Consider the following 20984-nt stretch of genomic DNA (forward strand, 5'->3'; position numbering starts at 1 on the left):
TGAAGTTCTTGTTTCCATTGAAGGGTGTGACCTCGCTGCTTCACCCTCGAAGTGAGTAATAAAAAAAAAAAAGCAAAGAAACACCAGCCATATTTGGTCGGAGCACAATTCAGTCATGGCGCGGATGCAAAGCATTGACTGAATTATTTATAATTCTTCCCTTTTGTTGTTCTGTTGTGTGCGTTTGCCGCTCCCCGCGCTCACAGTGACCTCAGATGCTAGGACAGAATATGCTAGGACAGAGGACGCTAGGACAGAAGATGCTATGGGAGAAGATAGGACAGAAGGTGCTAGGACAAAAGATGCTAGGGGAGAAGATAGGACAGAAGATGCTAGGACAGAATATGCTAGGACAGAGGACGCTAGGACAGAAGATGCTAGGGGAGAAGATAGGACAGAAGATGCTAGGGGAGAAGATAGGACAGAAGATGCAAGGACAGAATATGCTAGGACAGAGGACGCTAGGACAGAAGATGCTCGGACAAAAGATGCTAGAACAGAAGATGCCAGGGGAGAAGATAGGACAGAAGATGCTAGGACAGAGACGCTAGGACAGAAGACGCTAGGACAGAAGACACTAGGACAGAAGATGGTGGAGAGAAGATGCTATGAGAGAACAGAAGATGCTAGGAGAGAAGATAGGAAAGAAGATGCTATAGGACTGAAGATGCTAGGACAAAACAGAAGACGCTAGAACAGAAGATGCTAGGGCAGAAGATACTAGGACAAAAGATGCTAGGACAGAAGACACTAGGACAGATGATAGTAGGAGAGAAGATAGGAAAGAAGATGCTAGGACAAAAGATACTCAGACAGAAGATGCTAGGACAAAACAGAAGATGCTAGGGCAGAAGATAGATGCTAGGACAGAAGACACTAGGACAGGAGATGCTAGGACAAGAGATGCTAGGACAAAAGATGCTCGGACAGAAGATGCTAGGACAGAAGATAGAAGATGCTAGGACAGAAGACACTAGGACAGAAGATGCTAGGACAAAAGATGCTCGGACAGAACAGAAGATCCTAGGACAGAAGATGCTAGGAGAGAAGATAAGAGAGAAGATGCTAGGACAGAAGACACTAGGACAGAAGATACTCAGACAGAACAGAAGATCCTAGGACAGGAGATGCTAGGACAAAACAGAAGATGCTCTTGGAAGAGCTGGGTCTTCAAGAGCTTCTTGAAGATAGACAGGGACGCCTCCCTGTTCTGGTAGCGCTAGCTAGGTCATTCCACCAGCGTGGAACGACAGACGAAAAGAGACTGGATCGTGATCTGTTAAGGTCGACCGGTCGTCAATCTGGCGTCATACCCAAGTTTCTTGCTAGCTTTGAAGGGGCCAGAGATCGGGAGTGGACGTTAACGCGGATGTTGCGATGCGTCGTCGGCTCAGATTTACTCCTACATTCCTCTGTTTATCTTTCACACACACACACACACACACACACACAGCGTTGCACAAAGGAGGTTTTACCCTTCGCCTGAAAACTACTAATCAACAGTGAGTCACCCACACCTTATCAGATAGTCATTGTAGCAGCCCCTGCTCAGGCCTCTTTTTTAGCAGCACAAAGCTGCAAGGGGAGCAATTCCAGTGATAAAATGAATAAAACAGCACCACAACGTGACAAAAGGTGACTCACGCTTCTGCAGCCTCCCGGGCAAAAAAACAAAATCGTCATTTCTTATTTCATTTCAAACGACGCTTTGCTAATTTCCTACCAAAGTACGCGAGTGGAGTCTGAGACGATGGACTCATCAGTCAGTCAGTGGACGTTAGAGCATCACAGCGGGCGAACGATCGCAAAAGAATCCGACTGGGGAATTACTCAGAGAGAGAGAGAGAGAGAGAGAGAGAGAGAGAGAGAGAGAGGGAAAAAAAGCCATTTGTTTTGTGATGTATGAATTAATGAGTGAAACCTGAATTCACCCTCGGGGAGATGAAGCCACATGAGGCTCAGTGTGAGCTCCTGCCAACAATGACATTTGGTCGAGGCACTTTTGTGCTCTATATTAGTCCTTGTGACAATTAAAGCCTCACTGAGTGACAGCAAAAGGCTGTGTCATCAGGCTCATTTCAACATATGTATATATATATATATATATATATTGTACTGTTACTGTAGGTCGGAGCACAAAGTGTTGTCATATACGACACCTTTATATTCAGATTAATGTTGGACCATCCAAAGGTCCTGGTCAGACAAATGTAAGATTCACTGTGCAACGTTACGGAAGAGTATTAAGTCACATTTAAAAAAAATAAAACAACAACAAAAAAATCAGCATGAATTGTGACTTTTTTCGAATTGTGACTATAATCTCAGAATTCTGACTTTTTCCCAGATTTTTTTTTCTCAGAATTCTGACTTCTTTCTTGGAAATCTTACTTTTTTCTCAGAATCTAATTTTTTCGAATTTGGACTTTTTTTCTCGGAATTCTCAAATTTTTTCTCGAAATTCTGACTTTTTTAAAGTTGCCACTTCAATCTCAGAATTAAAGACTTTTCAGATTTTTTTCTCAGAATTCTGACTTTTTTTTCTCTCTCAGAATGACATTTTTTTTCATAGAATTCAGAATTTTTTCGAATTTGCACTTTTTTCTCAGAATTCTGACTGTTTTCAAGAATTCAAGACTTTTCTAAGATTTCAGATTTTTTTCTCAGAATTCTATTCAAAATTCAAAATTTTCTAATTTTGACTTCTAAATTTGCCTTTTTTGCCGAATTTTGACTTTTTTCTCTGAATTCAGACTTTTCTAGGATTTCTTCTCAGAATTTTGACTTTTTCAGATTTTCTTTCTCAGAATTCTGACTTTTTTCGAATTCTGACTTCAAATTTTTCTTGAATTTTGACTTTTTTCAAATATAAATATATATATAAATATAATAATACTCTTTTGTACAACGCAACATTAAACCTCAACAGATCTTTATCTTTATCTAGTTTCATTTCTCTGGAACAAAACTGCACAATGTTCCCAGATTTCAACAACACACACAATCTTGTCATCATGATTAAAAATAGCCGTGTCCTTCCTGTAAGAATGTGATTCACTGACAATCAACATCCCTCAGTTTATAGCAAACACACACACACTTATACACACATATACACACACACTTATACACACACATACATATATAGCAGCTTTTTAAATGAATAATTAGCAGAGATGAGTTGGACAGAACAATTAAACAGAGACAGAGCTTCTCCCACAGAAATAGATACTCGAGACTCGGCGCTTATTTCACAAATAAGTAGTCAAGGAAATGTCGATGTGCTGTCGATAACCAAGAGGATAGTAATTAGTGAGCTGAACGGAGGCTTAGCTTTCTCTGTCTTAGCTGACAATTATGAGGAGACGCAGCCTTATGGATTCCTGATGTAAAACACAAAGATGTTGGTGTCTTCTGAATGAGTCTATGAACGGATGTGGACCAATCAATGCAGAGAGGACGGTTTCATCCTCGTCGTTACTCACAGCATTTCCATTGCATTTAAATTATTCACGATTTCTAAGGTTAGAACGTTGTTTTCTCTGCTGTTTAGTGACTCGATGTTGGACGATTGTTCAGCTTCTGCTAATTGAGACACAAACTCTCCACGTTTGCTCCAGGCTGCCGCTGTCGTGTCATGTTCTATCAGCTGTGAGGAGGGAAAAACCTGCAGCACAACAACAGCCTCACTTCTGCTCGTGTGTCGATAATAACTGTCATTAACACCGAAGCTTCTTCTTAAAAACGAACATCTCAGTGTAGCTTCTTCGCAGATGGGACCTGGTACCTGGTCCAGGTGTCACTCAGTCAAGCTCCATTTAATGAAGCTTATTGCACCAGCATCGTGAAAAAGACAAAAAGAAAAATACGACCAGCGGACGACTGCTGCTTAGCAACAGGCGCTCGCACTGTTCCGACTGAAATCTCCTCCCCAGAGAAAGTGGCACCACTCGGCCTGGTGAGGCCGGTGAGGCCTGGCTGCCTCTGCACTATGGTTCATTTGAGTTTGTTGAGTTTAAAAGACGCTTTAAAGATACACCTCACTTTGTATGACTTCATTTCTTAAAGTATGGAACAATCTAGAGCAGGAGTGTCAAACTTAAATGACCCTAAAGGTCAGCCAGAGTAATTTCTCAGATTTCTTCTCAGAATTCTGACTTTTTTCTCAGAATTCAGATTTTTTTCCAATTCTGAATTTTTCAAATTCTGACTTTTTTCAGATTTTTTCTCCTAATTCTGACTTTTTTCAGATTTTTTTTCTCAGAATTATGACTTTTTTTTCTCAGAATTTAGATTTTTTCTCAGAACTCAGACTTTTTTTCTCAGATAGTTTTTCAGAATTCAGACTTATCACTAATTCTGCCTTTTTTTCCCTCTGAATTCTGACCTTTTTTTCAGATTTTTTCTCCTAATTCTGACTTTTTTCAGATTTTTTTTCTCAGAATTCAATTTTTTTTCTCAGAATTCAAAATTTTTTCATAATTTTTTTTCTAATTCTGACTTTTTTTTCTCCGATTTCTTCTTGGAATTCAGACTATTTTCAGAATTCTGACTTTTTTTAAATTTGGACTTGAGTGTCTTAGTCGAAGTCAAGAGACGAGAAGCGGTGAAAAAACAAGCGCTCAGTAGCCGGACGGCAACACAATATTCCATAGTGACATCACAGTTAAGTCACGAGTCACAATTACACAAATAACATGAAATAAAAGTCTGAATAAGAGTGAAATCCGTGGACCTTGATGCTCATGTTGCACATCAACCGCAGCTCATTCTGATCTTCATACACCGCGACTTTCCCATGACGCATCACGACTCTATTATCGCAGCATTTTCACTTTGCTTTATTTATTTATTTTTTTCGTCTCTTCTTCTAACCGTCACCGTGTTTCCCAGCCTCCAGGAGAGTCCCTGAATTTAGCATCAGAGACGCTGGCCGACCTCACACCGAGCTCCAGCCGCCAACGCTGATTTCATGCTGCTGCTGCTGTTTCTGTGGCAATAACTCATGCAGGAGACCACACACACACACACACACACACACACACACTTCTACACAGGGAATAGCGTGGTCGTGATAAGACGGTGTGGGTGTGTGTGTGTGTGTGTGGTAGCCGTGGTCATTCCTGCACCGTCTGATAAATGGAGGATTGATTGATACGAGTGGAGGATAAAGTGTGTGATTCTAGATGAAGTCCTGAGCCGGAGCTTCGGGGTGGAACACCAAACCACGCTGACTCACTCACTCACTCACTCACTCACTCACTCGCTCTGGATCAAAACCATGCAGCCAGGAGCCAAAAAAGGCTCGTCGTGCCCACTCTGTTCCCCGAGTGGGAACAGGGAAATGTGTTATTTTACCTGCGTCTTGTGTTCCAGCTAATGCCACTTGGAGCTGAAGCCGGGGAAAAAAATAAAATAAAATAACCCACGTGGAGAGAGTGGAGTCATCTGACCGAGGACTTTGATGCCCACTGCTTCCACACACACACACACACACACACTTGTACTTGCTGCATACTGAGGACCGGGTTGCTGACAAAGCGAGGACCAGCATTTTCACTTTATAAATCAACACAATTACAAATATCTAGTTCATGAATGACATCTACAAATAACTACTGGTTGCAGTACCACAAACTGTCTGCAGGTGGAGCCCCAGAGCAAAAAGGGCTGGAAAACTTTTTCGATTTAAAAAAAAAATAATAATAATTTTTGGTCCAAAATTTGACAAACACGCCATACTATACTGTCGTCCAAAATTTGAAAAAATATTTGACAAAAAAAATTGGAACCATACTTTTTGGTTCAAAATTTTACAAACACGCCACACTATACTATGTCGACCAAAATGAAAACAAAATTTTGACAAAAAAAAAATTGGTTCAAGATTTGACAAAAACGTCATGCTATAATATATCGTCCAAAATTTGGGGAAAAAAATGTGACCCAAAATTTTTGGTCCAAAATTTGACAAAAACATCATACTATACTATGTCGACCAATATTACAACAAAATCTTTGACAAAAAAAATTTGGTCCAAAATTTTACAAAAGCGTCATGCTATAATATATCGTCCAAAATGTGATATTTTTTTTTGACAAATTGAGTATAGCATGTTATAGCAACCTCAGGAAGTGATTTCAATGAAAACAAAGTGAGGACCGAGCAAAATTTCCTCACTTCGTAAAAATGTCCTCACTTTGTTGGTTAAAAACCCTCACTGGTCCTCAGTATGTTGCAAGTACAAAAACACACACACACACACACACACACACACACAGGTCTCTATAATAACACTGGAATCGCTTCTTTCTTGATGTGGAGTTTCACGTTTTTTTCCCTCAACAATGGACGGAGCGGAGATGACGAGCAGCTGAATGGAAGCACGGGGGATTGTTGAGGAAGTTATTGTGATTCACAAAAAAAAAAAAATAGAAAGGTTCTTCCTGTTCATAAGAAGAAGAAGAAGAAGAAGAAGAACCTTGGTGTTTTCACCTCGCAGACACATGACACATTAATTTTTTAAGGAAGTGATTTCAATGAAAACAAAGTGAGGACCGGCCAAAATGTCCTCACTACGTAAAAATGACCTCACTTTGTTGGTTAAAAACCCTCACTGGTCCTCAGTATGCTGCAAGTACAAGCACACACACATACACACACACACACACACACACACACACACGCACACACACACACAGGGAGTGTCACTAAGTACAGAGTTCACTCCATGTCAGAGTGGGCGTGGCTCCGCCTGCTATTTCCTGGTTCCCGCCCCCTCACTCCTGCTGTTTGACAATGGAAGGAGGAGGAGCCGACAGTTGGGGAAGAGGCAGAGCCCACAGGCTCCGCCCACTGCTGCGTCACATGTTGTTGGTTTCACTTCTGAGGAAGAGAAAGTCAGACGTTGGTGAAATGGCAGGAGTTCAGCTGCAGAGAGAAACTATCTCTTGTTCCATCTGTTTTGATCTTCTGAAGGATCCTGTGACTCTGAACTGTGGACACAGCTTCTGTAAGAACTGTATTAAAGACCACTGGGACTCAGAGGACGTGAAGAGGATCTACAGCTGCCCTCAGTGTAGAAAGATCTTCACACCGAGGCCTGAACTATTAAAAACCGTCATGTTAGCAGAGTTAGTGGAGGAGCTGAAGAAGACTGGACTCCACGCTGCTCCTGCTCATCACTGCTATGCTGGAGCTGAAGATGTGGCCTGTGATGTCTGCACTGGCAGGAAACTGAAAGCTGAAAAGTCCTGTTTGGATTGTTTGGCCTCTTACTGTGAGGAACATCTCCAGCCTCATCGTCAATCATCTGCATTAAAGAGACACAAGCTGGTGGAGCCCTCCAAGAACCTCCAGGAGAACATCTGCCCTCTTCATGACGAGGTGAAGAAGATGTTCTGCCGCACTGATCATCAGTGTATCTGTTATCTCTGCTCTGTGGACCAACACAAAGACCACGACACAGTCTCAGCTGCAGCAGAGAGGAAGCAGAAGCAGAGAGAGCTGGATCTGAGTCAAGAAGAAGTCCAGCAGAGAGTCCAGGACATAGACAGAGACGTGAAGGTGCTTCAACAGCAGGAGGAGGCTCTCACTGTCTCTGCTGATAAAGCTGTGGACGACACAGACAAGATCTTCACTGAGCTGAGCTCTGAGGTGAAGCAGCAGATCAGATCCAAGCAGCAAACTGAAGTGAGTCGAGTCAGAGACGCTGAGAAGAAGCTTCAGCAGGAGAAGACTGAGCTGAAGAAGAGAGAAGCTGAACTGAAGCAGCTCTCACTCACACACGACCACAACCAGTTTCTCCTCAACTACGGCTCACTGTCAGCACTCAGTCCATCTACACACTCGTCCACCATCAACGTCCGTCCTCTGAGACACTTTGAGGACGTGACAGCAGCTGTGGTGAAGCTCAGAGGACAACTGAAGGACGTCCTGACCCAGACGTGGACAAACATCTCACTGGCTGTGGCTGAAGCAGATGTTTTACTGACAGAACCTGAACCAGAACCTGGACCAGAACCAAAGACCAGAGCTGAGTTCCTCAGATATTCACAGGAAATCAAACTGGATCCAAACACAGTAAACAAACGTCTGTTTTTATCTGAGGGAAACAGAAAAGTGACATTGATGAATAAAGATCAGTCTTATCCTGATCACACAGACAGATTCACTTATTATCCTCAGGTCCTGAGTAAAGAGAGTCTGAGTGGACGTTGTTACTGTGAGGTGGAGTGGACAGGAGGAGGAGTTAGTGTAGCAGTGACGTACAAGAACATCAGAAGATCAGGGATTTTAGGTGAATGTGTTTTTGGATTCAATGACAAATCTTGGTCTTTATTTTGTGACCAAAACAGTTGTTATTTTCGTCACAACAACATCGAGACTGAAGTCTCAGATGTTGTCGTCTCCAGAGTGGGAGTTTACCTGGACCACAGAGCAGGTCTTCTGTCCTTCTACAGAGTCTCTGACACCATGACTCTGATCCACAGAGTCCACACCACGTTTTCTCAGCCTCTCTATGCTGGAGTCGGGCTTTATTCTTCACCTGGATCCACAGCTGAGTTGTGTAAACTCAAATAGTCTGGAGTTCTTTCAGGATCAGTGAGTTAAACTCTGAGTTTAAATCTTTAACTTCTCTGCTCTCAGTGAAACGACGACAACAACAACAACAACAACAATAATCTGCTCTTTCCTCTGTTTTATCTTTAAATTCTTCTTCTTAAAACACTTTAAAGACTTTAAAACTGAACAAAGTGATGAAACACAAGTGAACTTTAGCTTCTAGAATCACACACACACACACACACACACACACACACACACACACACACACGCACACACGCACACACACACACACACACACAGGTCTCTATAATAAGGCTGGAATTGCTTCTTTCTTGATGTGGAGTTTCACGTTTTTTTTCCTCAACAATGGACGAACAAAAAAAAAAATAGAAAGGTTCTTCCTGTTCATAAGAAAAAGAAGAAGAACAAGAACCTTGGTGTTTTCACCTCGCAGACACATGACACATTCATTTTTAAGGAAGTGATTTAAATGAAAACAAAGTGAGGACCGGCCAAAATGTCCTCACTTTGTTGGTTAAAAACCCTCACTGGTCCTCAGTATGTCGCAAGTACAAGCACACACACACACACACACACACACACACACACACACACACACACACACACACACACACACACACACACACACACACACACACACACACACAGGGAGTGTCACTAAGTACAGAGTTCACTCCATGTCAGAGTGGGCGTGGCTCCGCCTGCTATTTCCTGGTTCCCTCCCCCTCACACCTGCAGTTTGACAATGGGAGGAGGAGGAGCCAACAGGTGGACAAGAGCCAGAGCCCACAGGCTCCACCCACTTCTGCATCACATGTTGTTGAGATCAGAGATCAAACCTGTTCCATTTATGAGGAAGAGAAAGTCAGACGTTGGTGAAATGGCAGGAGTTCAGCTGCAGAGAGAAACTCTCTCTTGTTCCATCTGTTTGGATCTTCTGAAGGATCCAGTGACTCTGAACTGTGGACACAGCTTCTGTAAGAACTGTATTAAAGACCACTGGGACTCAGAGGACGTGAAGAGGATCTACAGCTGCCCTCAGTGTAGAGAGGCCTTCACACCGAGGCCTAAACTGTTAAAGAACGTCATGTTAGCAGAGTTAGTGGAGGAGCTGAAGAAGACTGGACTCCACGCTGCTCCTGCTCATCACTGCTATGCTGGAGCTGAAGATGTGGCCTGTGATGTCTGCACTGGCAGGAAACTGAAAGCTGAAAAGTCCTGTTTGGATTGTTTGGCCTCTTACTGTGAGGAACATCTCCAGCCTCATCGTCAATCATCTGCATTAAAGAGACACAAGCTGGTGGAGCCCTCTAAGAACCTCCAGGAGAACATCTGCCCTCTTCATGACGAGGTGAAGAAGATGTTCTGCCGCACTGATCATCAGTGTATCTGTTATCTCTGCTCTGTGGACCAACACAAAGACCACGACACAGTCTCAGCTGCAGCAGAGAGGAAGCAGAAGCAGAGAGAGCTGGATCTGAGTCAAGAAGAAGTCCAGCAGAGAGTCCAGGACATAGACAGAGACGTGAAGGTGCTTCAACAGCAGGAGGAGGCTCTCACTGTCTCTGCTGATAAAGCTGTGGACGACACAGACAAGATCTTCACTGAGCTGAGCTCTGAGGTGAAGCAGCAGATCAGATCCAAGCAGCAAACTGAAGTGAGTCGAGTCAGAGACGCTGAGAAGAAGCTTCAGCAGGAGAAGACTGAGCTGAAGAAGAGAGAAGCTGAACTGAAGCAGCTCTCACTCACACACGACCACAACCAGTTTCTCCTCAACTACGGCTCACTGTCAGCACTCAGTCCATCTACACACTCGTCCACCATCAACGTCCGTCCTCTGAGACACTTTGAGGACGTGACAGCAGCTGTGGTGAAGCTCAGAGGACAACTGAAGGACGTCCTGACCCAGACGTGGACAAACGTCTCACTGGCTGTGGCTGAAGAAGATGTTTTACTGACAGAACCAGAACCTGAACCTGAACCTGAACCTGAACCAGAACCAAAGACCAGAGCTGAGTTCCTCAGATATTCACAGGAAATCAAACTGGATCCAAACACAGTTTACAAACGTCTGTTTTTATCTGAGGGAAACAGAAAAGTGACATTGATGAATAAAGATCAGTCTTATCCTGATCACACAGACAGATTCACTTATTATCCTCAGGTCCTGAGTAAAGAGAGTCTGAGTGGACGTTGTTACTGTGAGGTGAAGTGGAGAGGAGGAGTTAGTGTAGCAGTGACGTACAAGAACATCAGAAGATCAGGGATTTTAGGTGAATGTGTCTTTGGATTTAATGACAAATCTTGGTCTTTATTTTGTGACCAAAACAGTTGTTATTTTCGTCACAACAACATCGAGACTGAAGTCTCAGATGTTGTCGTCTCCAGAGTGGGAGTTTACCTGGACCACAGAGCAGGTCTTCTGTCCTTCTACAGAGTCTCTGACACCATGACTCTGATCCACAGAGTCCACACCACGTTTTCTCAGCCTCTCTATGCTGGAGTCTGGTTTTATCCTTTACCTGGATCCACAGCTGAGTTGTGTAAACTCAAATAGTCTGGAGTTCTTTCAGGATCAGTGAGTTAAACTCTGAGTTTAAATCTTTAACTTCTCTGCTCTCAGTGAAACGACGACAACAACAACAACAACAACAACAACAATAATCTGCTCTTTCCTCTGTTTTATCTTTAAATTCTTCTTCTTAAAACACTTTAAAGACTTTAAAACTGAACAAAGTGATGAAACACAAGTGAACTTTAGCTTCTAGAATCACACACACACACACACACACACACACACACACACACACACACACACACACACACGCACACACACACACGCACACACGCACACACACACACACACAGGTCTCTATAATAACGCTGGAATTGCTTCTTTCTTGATGTGGAGTTTCACGTGTTTTTTCCTCAACAATGGACGAACAAAAAAAAAAATAGAAAGGTTCTTCCTGTTCATAAGAAAAAGAAGAAGAACAAGAACCTTGGTGTTTTCACCTCGCAGACACATGACACATTCATTTTTAAGGAAGTGATTTCAATGAAAACAAAGTGAGGACCGGCCAAAATGTCCTCACTTTGTTGGTTAAAAACCCTCACTGGTCCTCAGTATGTCGCAAGTACAAGCACACACACACACACACACACACACACACACACACACACACACACACACACACACACACACACACACACACACACACACACACACACACACACACACACACACACACACACACACACACACACACACACACACACACACACACACACAGGGAGTGTCACTAAGTACAGAGTTCACTCCATGTCAGAGTGGGCGTGGCTCCGCCTGCTATTTCCTGGTTCCCTCCCCCTCACACCTGCAGTTTGACAATGGGAGGAGGAGGAGCCAACAGGTGGACAAGAGCCAGAGCCCACAGGCTCCGCCCACTTCTGCATCACATGTTGTTGAGATCAGAGATCAAACCTGTTCCATTTATGAGGAAGAGAAAGTCAGACGTTGGTGAAATGGCAGGAGTTCAGCTGCAGAGAGAAACTCTCTCTTGTTCCATCTGTTTGGATCTTCTGAAGGATCCAGTGACTCTGAACTGTGGACACAGCTTCTGTAAGAACTGTATTAAAGACCACTGGGACTCAGAGGACGTGAAGAGGATCTACAGCTGCCCTCAGTGTAGAGAGGCCTTCACACCGAGGCCTAAACTGTTAAAGAACGTCATGTTAGCAGAGTTAGTGGAGGAGCTGAAGAAGACTGGACTCCACGCTGCTCCTGCTCATCACTGCTATGCTGGAGCTGAAGATGTGGCCTGTGATGTCTGCACTGGCAGGAAACTGAAAGCTGAAAAGTCCTGTTTGGATTGTTTGGCCTCTTACTGTGAGGAACATCTCCAGCCTCATCGTCAATCATCTGCATTTAAGAGACACAAGCTGGTGGAGCCCTCCAAGAACCTCCAGGAGAACATCTGCCCTCTTCACAATAAGGTGATGGACTTGTTCTGCCGCACTGATCATCAGTGTATCTGTTATCTCTGCTCTGTGGACCAACACAAAGACCACGACACAGTCTCAGCTGCAGCAGAGAGGAAGCAGAAGCAGAGAGAGCTGGATCTGAGTCAAGAAGAAGTCCAGCAGAGAGTCCAGGACATAGACAGAGATGTGAAGGTGCTTCAACAGCAGGAGGAGGCTCTCACTGTCTCTGCTGATAAAGCTGTGGACGACACAGACAAGATCTTCACTGAGCTGAGCTCTGAGGTGAAGCAGCAGATCAGATCCAAGCAGCAAACTGAAGTGAGTCGAGTCAGAGACGCTGAGAAGAAGCTTCAGCAGGAGAAGACTGAGCTGAAGAAGAGAGAAGCTGAACTGAAGCAGCTCTCACTCACACACGACCACAACCAGTTTCTCCTCAACTACGGCTCACTGTCAGCACTCAGTCCATCTACACACTCGTCCACCATCAACGTCCGTCCTCTGAGACACTTTGAGGACGTGACAGCAGCTGTGGTGAAGCTCAGAGGACAACTGAAGGACGTCCTGACCCAGACGTGGACAAACGTCTCACTGGCTGTGGCTGAAGAAGATGTTTTACTGACAGAACCAGAACCAAAGACCAGAGCTGAGTTCCTCAGATATTCACAGGAAATCAAACTGGATCCAAACACAGTAAACAAACGTCTGTTTTTATCTGAGGGAAACAGAAAAGTGACATTGATGAATAAAGATCAGTCTTATCCTGATCACACAGACAGATTCACTGATTGGTGTCAGGTCCTGAGTGAAGAGAGTCTGAGTGGACGTTGTTACTGTGAGGTGGAGTTGAGAGGAGGAGGAGTTTGTGTAGCAGTGACGTACAAGAACATCAGAAGATCAGGGAGTTCAGATGAATGTGGATTTGGATTCAATGACAAATCTTGGTCTTTAGATTGTTACCAAAACAGTTGTCAGTTTGGTCACAACAACATCTGGACTAAAGTCTCAGATGTTGTCGTCTCCAGAGTGGGAGTTTACCTGGACCACAGAGCAGGTCTTCTGTCCTTCTACAGAGTCTCTGACACCATGACTCTGATCCACAGAGTCCACACCACGTTTTCTCAGCCTCTCTATGCTGGAGTCTGGTTTTATTCTTTTTTACCTGGATCCACAGCTGAGTTGTGTAAACTCAAATAGTCTGGAGTTCTTTCAGGATCAGTGAGTTAAACTCTGAGTTTAAATCTTTAACTTCTCTGCTCTCAGTGAAACGACGACAACAACAACAACAACAACAACAACAACAACAACAACAACAACAACAACAATCTGCTCTTTCCTCTGTTTTATCTTTAAATTCCTCAAATCTCTTAAAACACTTTAAAGACTTTAAAACTGAACAAAGTGATGAAACACAAGTGAACTTTAGCTTCTAGAATCACACACACACACACACACACACACACACACACACAATGACATGTTTTTCAATCAAACTTAAGGTGATTTTTAAAGTGTTTAAGAGCTATTTTAAGAGTTTATAGCAAAGTTTTTGGAACATTTATGGTAAAAATGTACTGTTTAAATCACAGTAATGATTCTGTGTCTGTTGTAAATCAACTTCTGACGATATTTTCAAAATAAAATGTAATTCAAGGTGATTTCACTGTGTTTGAGAGTTATTTTAAGAGTTTAAAGCAACGTTTTTTTCTTTTCGCAATTAAAGCAAAAAAATACAAATTAAATAAATACAGTTAAGGTTTAAAATAATCACTTCTATGAGCCATTTTAAGACATTAAGGCAAACAATAATGGTTAAAAAAAACTGACTCAAAACTGACAGATGTGAACTCACAAAACAGAAAAAGTCCCTTTTTAAGTAAGTCACAAAGTATATATATACATATAATATATATGTTTATATATACATACATATACAAATAGGAATAGGCTAAAGCTCACATAGAGTGGTCCTGTTGCACATATATGTTAGTTATGGAGGTCTACTTACATACATTCACTTGTTTTTATGCTCAAAAACCTCCTAGTTGCTGTAAACGAGCCGATAGAAATCTGTCTTTTCTGACGCTGTTCCTGAGTCGCGATATTTGAGACTCAACTCTCTCACCCAGAAGACAGAGTGTCTTGTGATTGGCCAGTACTATTCAGCACACCAGCTCTCAGAAGCACAGCTCCCCCCTCTGGAACGGTGGATGCACTGCTACTCATTATCAAAACATTGTTTTAACAAGTGTTTAAAAATAGCTTCTTCACGACTCCCCGCCGCAGAAGACACTGTCGCTCGTGAAACACCTCCACAACAGACGTTATTCTTCTTCTGCGGTTCAATGTACGCAACCGGATGTGCCCGGACTAGTGCCCGGAGCAGGAGGATCTGCTGTTCAGGAGAACCGCTGTTTACGTAACCGGAACGGGTTTTTTCAGAGATCTCGCTGAAGCCCGAGATTACAATAAAACACAGCGTTCTCAGCAGTGGCTGAACTGTTTGTTTAGAACCTTCAGGGCTTCGTAAACAAGGTAATGACGCAGATACACACTAAAGAACAGCGTTAATTGGAACTTTAGGTCTAGGTCCACTTTAAAATATAGGGCTGGAAAATGGTGTTTTGCACCAAATTGAGGAGCTGTGTTAAAAACAGAGTATAGCATGTTTACAACCTAAGGAAATGAAGACAAAGTGAGGACCACACACACACACACACACACACACACACACACACATTCTTGTACTTGCTGCATACTGAGGACCGGGTTGCTGACAAAGTGAGGACCACCATTTCCACTTTATAAATCAACACAATTACAAATATCTACTTCGTGAATGACATCTATAAAGAACTACTGGGTGCAGTACCATAAACTATATGCAGGTGGAGCCCCAGAGAAAAAAGGGCTGGAAAACTTTTTCGATTTATTTATTTTTTTGTAATTTTTGGTCAAAATTTTTACAAAAAACGTCATACTATACTATATCAACCAAAATTTAAAAATAACATTTGACCAAAAATTTTTGGTCCAAAATTTGACAAAAACGTCGTACTATATAATATTATTTTTTTATTTTTTTTTTACAAATTGAGTATAGCATGTTATAGCAACGTCAGGAAGTGATTTCAATGAAAACAAAGTGAGGACCGGCCAAAATGTCCTCACTTTGTTGGTTAAAAACCCTCACTGGTCCTCAGTATGCTGCAAGTACAAAAACACACACACAGACACACACACACACACACACACACACACACACACAGGGAGTGTCACTAAGTACAGAGTTCACTCCATGTCAGAGTGGGCGTGGCTCCGCCTGCTATTTCCTGGTTCCCGCCCCTCTCACACCTGCAGTTTGACAATGGGAGGAGGAGGAGCCAACAGGTGGACAAGAGCCAGAGCCCACAGGCTCCGCCCACTTCTGCATCACATGTTGTTGAGATCAGAGATCAAACCTGTTCCAGTTATTGAGGAAGAGAAAGTCAGACGTTGGTGAAATGGCAGGAGTTCAGCTGCAGAGAGAAACTCTCTCTTGTTCCATCTGTTTGGATCTTCTGAAGGATCCAGTGACTCTGAACTGTGGACACAGCTTCTGTAAGAACTGTGTTAAAGACCACTGGGACTCAGAGGACGTGAAGAGGATCTACAGCTGCCCTCAGTGTAGAGAGATCTTCACACCGAGGCCTAAACTCTTAAAGAACGTCATGTTAGCAGAGTTAGTGGAGGAGCTGAAGAAGACTGGACTCCACGCTGCTCCTGCTCATCACTGCTATGCTGGAGCTGAAGATGTGGCCTGTGATGTCTGCACTGGCAGGAAACTGAAAGCTGAAAAGTCCTGTTTGGATTGTTTGGCCTCTTACTGTGAGGAACATCTCCAGCCTCATCGTCAATCATCTGCATTAAAGAGACACAAGCTGGTGGAGCCCTCCAAGAACCTCCAGGAGAACATCTGCCCTCTTCATGACGAGGTGAAGAAGATGTTCTGCCGCACTGATCATCAGTGTATCTGTTATCTCTGCTCTGTGGACCAACACAAAGACCACGACACAGTCTCAGCTGCAGCAGAGAGGAAGCAGAAGCAGAGAGAGCTGGATCTGAGTCAAGAAGAAGTCCAGCAGAGAGTCCAGGACATAGACAGAGACGTGAAGGTGCTTCAACAGCAGGAGGAGGCTCTCACTGTCTCTGCTGATAAAGCTGTGGACGACACAGACAAGATCTTCACTGAGCTGAGCTCTGAGGTGAAGCAGCAGATCAGATCCAAGCAGCAAACTGAAGTGAGTCGAGTCAGAGACGCTGAGAAGAAGCTTCAGCAGGAGAAGACTGAGCTGAAGAAGAGAGAAGCTGAACTGAAGCAGCTCTCACTCACACACGACCACAACCAGTTTCTCCTCAACTACGGCTCACTGTCAGCACTCAGTCCATCTACACACTCGTCCACCATCAACGTCCGTCCTCTGAGACACTTTGAGGACGTGACAGCAGCTGTGGTGAAGCTCAGAGGACAACTGAAGGACGTCCTGACCCAGACGTGGACAAACATCTCACTGGCTGTGGCTGAAGAAGATGTTTTACTGACAGAACCTGAACCTGAACCTGAACCTGAACCTGAACCAAAGACCAGAGCTGAGTTCCTCAGATATTCACAGGAAATCAAACTGGATCCAAACACAGTAAACAAACGTCTGTTTTTATCTGAGGGAAACAGAAAAGTGACATTGATGAATAAAGATCAGTCTTATCCTGATCACACAGACAGATTCACTGATTATCCTCAGGTCCTGAGTGAAGAGAGTCTGAGTGGACGTTGTTACTGTGAGGTGAAGAGGAGAGGAGGAGGAGTTAGTGTAGCAGTGACGTACAAGAACATCAGCAGATCAGGGAGTTTATATGAATGTGTTTTTGGATTAAATGACAAATCTTGGTCTTTACTTTGTGACCAAAACAGTTGTTATTTTCGTCACAACAACATCATCTGCACTAAAGTCTCAGATGTTGTCGTCTCCAGAGTGGGAGTTTACCTGGACCACAGAGCAGGTCTTCTGTCCTTCTACAGAGTCTCTGACACCATGACTCTGATCCACAGAGTCCACTCCACGTTTTCTCAGCCTCTCTATGCTGGAGTCTGTTTTTATCCTTCACCTGGATCCACAGCTGAGTTGTGTAAACTCAAATAGTCTGGAGTTCTTTCAGGATCAGTGAGTTAAACTCTGAGTTTAAATCTTTAACTTCTCTGCTCTCAGTGAAACGACGACGACAACAACAACAACAACAACAATAATCTGCTCTTTCCTCTGTTTTATCTTTAAATTCTTCTTCTTAAAACACTTTAAAGACTTAAAAACTGAACAAAGTGATGAAACACAAGTGAACTTTAGCTTCTAGAATCACACACACACACACACACGCACACACAATGACATGTTTTTCAATCAAACTTAAGGTGATTTTTAAAGTGTTTAAGAGCTATTTTAAGAGTTTAAAGCAAAGTTTTTGGAACATTTATGGTAAAAATGTACTGTTTAAATCACAGTAATGATTCTGTGTCTGTTGTAAATCAACTTCTGACGATATTTTCAAAATAAAATGTAATTCAAGGTGATTTCACTGTGTTTGAGAGTTATTTTAAGAGTTCAAAGCAACGTTTTTTTCTTTTCGCAATCAAAGCAAAAAAATACAAATTAAATAAATACAGTTAAGGTTTAAAATAATCACTTCTATGAGCCATTTTAAGACATTAAGGCAAACAATAATGGTTAAAAAAACTGACTCAAAACTGACAGATGTGAACTCACAAAACAGAAAAAGTCCCTTTTTAAGTAAGTCACAAAGTATATATATACATATAATATATATGTTTATATATACATACGGTAACGCTTTCTTTTACAGTCCCCTAATTACCTGGTATTTAGCTGGTAAATTCATGGTAACACTAAAGTGTTGCTAGGTAATTACCAAGGGTAATAAGATAAGTAAATACAGTGAAACCGTTGCCAAAATACTGGGTAATGCACGGTAATGTACTCGGTAAGTAAAGTAAAACTGTACTGTAAAAGAAAGCCAAGCTTGTTTCCATGTAATTACACACATTTTTAGGGTTAGGTTTGTTAGATTACCCCTTGGGTAAATAGCTAGTAATTAGGGGACTGTAGGTACCTGCTTATTACCAGTTTATAACCCAATAATACACTTACATTTACCATAGTTTTGCCATAGTTTAGCTGTACATACCTTCTTATTAACAGCAGTAATAACACGCTATAATTAACTATATAGTTACCAGGTAAATGCCCAGTATTTTGGCAACAGTTTCACTGTATTTACTTTCTTATTACCATTGGTAATTACCTAGTAACACTTTGGTGTTACCATGAATTTACCAGGTAAATACCTGGTAATTAGGGGACTGTAAAAGAAAGCGTTACCATACATACATATACAAATAGGAATAGGCTAAAGTCAAACCCTGTTCTAACTTTAAAATGAACTAAAAATGCTAATAAAGGCAACATAGGGTGGAATAAAAAGGAGCGAGATGAAGACTAGAGTAAAAAGATTTGAAGGTTTTAAGTCTTTGTAAAAAATATGATTGATATAAAGAAACATTCTCCACCCTCACCTCGTCATATAAGAGTCTACGGTTCAGCTGCTTTAACCCTGTAAGACCCACGGTTGTAAAATTACAACGTTAACTTTAGCCATCCCTAAAAACTATCTGTTATATTTTATCTGGTTTTTTACCACATGTACATAGTCATTGGGTCTTAATGTTCAGTCTAACAATGTTAGTGGATGTTACATTTGTTTATAAGTCCCACTTTATGGCCATGAACGCACACAACTTTTCAAGATTTCCTCCAAACAAAACCTCTTAGTTTCATTGGACTGGATTCATCAGATTAAAGTCAGTAAAATGTCTTTTATATTTTTTTGGGGTGTTATTATAATGTGTAGAGCATGTACATATTTAGTTATTGTGGAATAGATGCATCAAATTGAATTTAGAGCTTGTTACATATTTGTTGTAATTTTACAGAAACTGGGTCTTGGTGGTAGCAAAAATAACAGGCTTGTTTCAATGGACACAAACAGGTGATATTCACTCCATAACATCACTGTCTGAAACAGAGGATTTTCTTTATACATGAACAGTATACATTACATATATTATACCCTTGTGTTGTGTTCTGGTCAAATTTGACTGATTTAAAAGTTTTATGTCTAAAAAAATACATAGTTAATTTGATCAGACTGAGCTAAAATCCCATGTCTTTGTCCACAAAGAGGATATCAACAGGTAATTCAGTTCTGGGAAAGGTGTAAATGTTCCTGAATGTGTGGTGTGGATGTAAGTGGGGGTTTGCATGTTTTTCTTTTAGTATGATAAGTAGAGACCATAGGCTCAGACTATTACATTTACATTTAGGGCATTTAGCAGATGCTTTAGTCCAAAGTGTCTTACAATCAGCAGACAGTATTGTCTGCCTTGAAAACATTTCTACACAGAGAACTTGGTCCAACACCCTATCTATTCCTTCAGGTTATGTACTACTATATACAAAGCATATTTATACGTGTTAATTCATTGCTTTTTTTCCAGAATGCCACCAGCAAGAGCTGTGATACAGTGTGCAGGATGTGATTGATATCATCCAAACTGGAGAGAGTGAAGTTGAGATGGAACTCAATGACACTGATGAGAGTGATGAAGACTCAGATGAAGATGTCTGTCAACAAATGGACAAAGAAAACCAACCACCCATGGACTGTCCAGCTGATCATTACGTGGACATCGAGCCAAAAACACACAAACACATCATGCACAGTGACAGGTGTCACTGGCCTGAAGAAATATTTGATCAGTCACAATACAGATTTTTCTGGTCTGGATTTCATCTTCATGCAAAGAGAGTCCAGCAACACAGACAGTGACATCATGAAGACTCTGAATGCTCAGAAGAGACCATTCAAGAGATGTGCACACCTGTTATTGGACGTACACAAGGACATGAAGACAGAGAGAGGATGCTGCAGTAAAGGATTCACCAACACACAATGCAGCAAGTGTGATGTTCGCCTTTGCTTTTCAACTGTTTTTAAGACTTTCATGAACAATGAAAGTTTGTCGTGAAAAGAAAAAAGGAATGAGAAAGTTGAGAGAAAAAAATTTGATTTTATCCTGTTTATGTATTTATTTAGTTATTTTTAATAAATGCTTTCATAAAAATATGACTAATGTGTGATTATTTTTAAATGTTATATACATTTATGGAGCTAAGTAAGCAATCAAACCTGCAAATTAACCCTTAGTTGTTGTGAATTGTTCAGACAAAGTGAGTAAAAACACAGAAATTCTGCTACCACCAAAGCCCAACGTTGTAAAATTACAACGTTTCTCTAAAAACGT

At 41.9% G+C, this 20984-nt stretch overlaps 4 protein-coding genes across 4 annotated transcripts in view; 3 read left to right on the forward strand and 1 right to left on the reverse strand.

Annotated features, from left to right (window-relative positions):
* The window catches only part of kcnk9 (potassium channel, subfamily K, member 9), a gene marked incomplete at both ends in the record, with an annotated part of 80718 nt that overhangs the window by 15222 nt on the left and 44512 nt on the right, over positions 1–20984 (reverse strand). The window lies entirely within an intron of this gene.
* LOC310935803 (tripartite motif-containing protein 16-like) lies at positions 6917–8584 on the forward strand (the record flags this gene model as incomplete). The annotated part of the gene is made up of 1 exon (XM_083899759.1): positions 6917–8584. One exon carries the CDS (start codon positions 6917–6919, stop codon positions 8582–8584), a length of 1668 nt encoding a protein of 555 aa, XP_083755885.1.
* LOC310935802 (tripartite motif-containing protein 16-like) lies at positions 9471–11147 on the forward strand (the record flags this gene model as incomplete). Its single annotated transcript, XM_083899758.1, has 1 exon — positions 9471–11147. The coding sequence occupies one exon, from the start codon at positions 9471–9473 to the stop codon at positions 11145–11147; it is 1677 nt and encodes a 558-aa protein (XP_083755884.1).
* Positions 12116–17751, forward strand: LOC310936113 (uncharacterized protein; the record flags this gene model as incomplete). Its single annotated transcript, XM_083900152.1, has 2 exons — positions 12116–13720; positions 16024–17751. The coding sequence occupies 2 exons, from the start codon at positions 12116–12118 to the stop codon at positions 17749–17751; spliced, it is 3333 nt and encodes a 1110-aa protein (XP_083756278.1).

This window comes from Microchirus variegatus (genome assembly GCF_963457635.1).
Source record: "Microchirus variegatus genome assembly, chromosome: 13".
NCBI lineage: Eukaryota > Metazoa > Chordata > Actinopteri > Pleuronectiformes > Soleidae > Microchirus > Microchirus variegatus.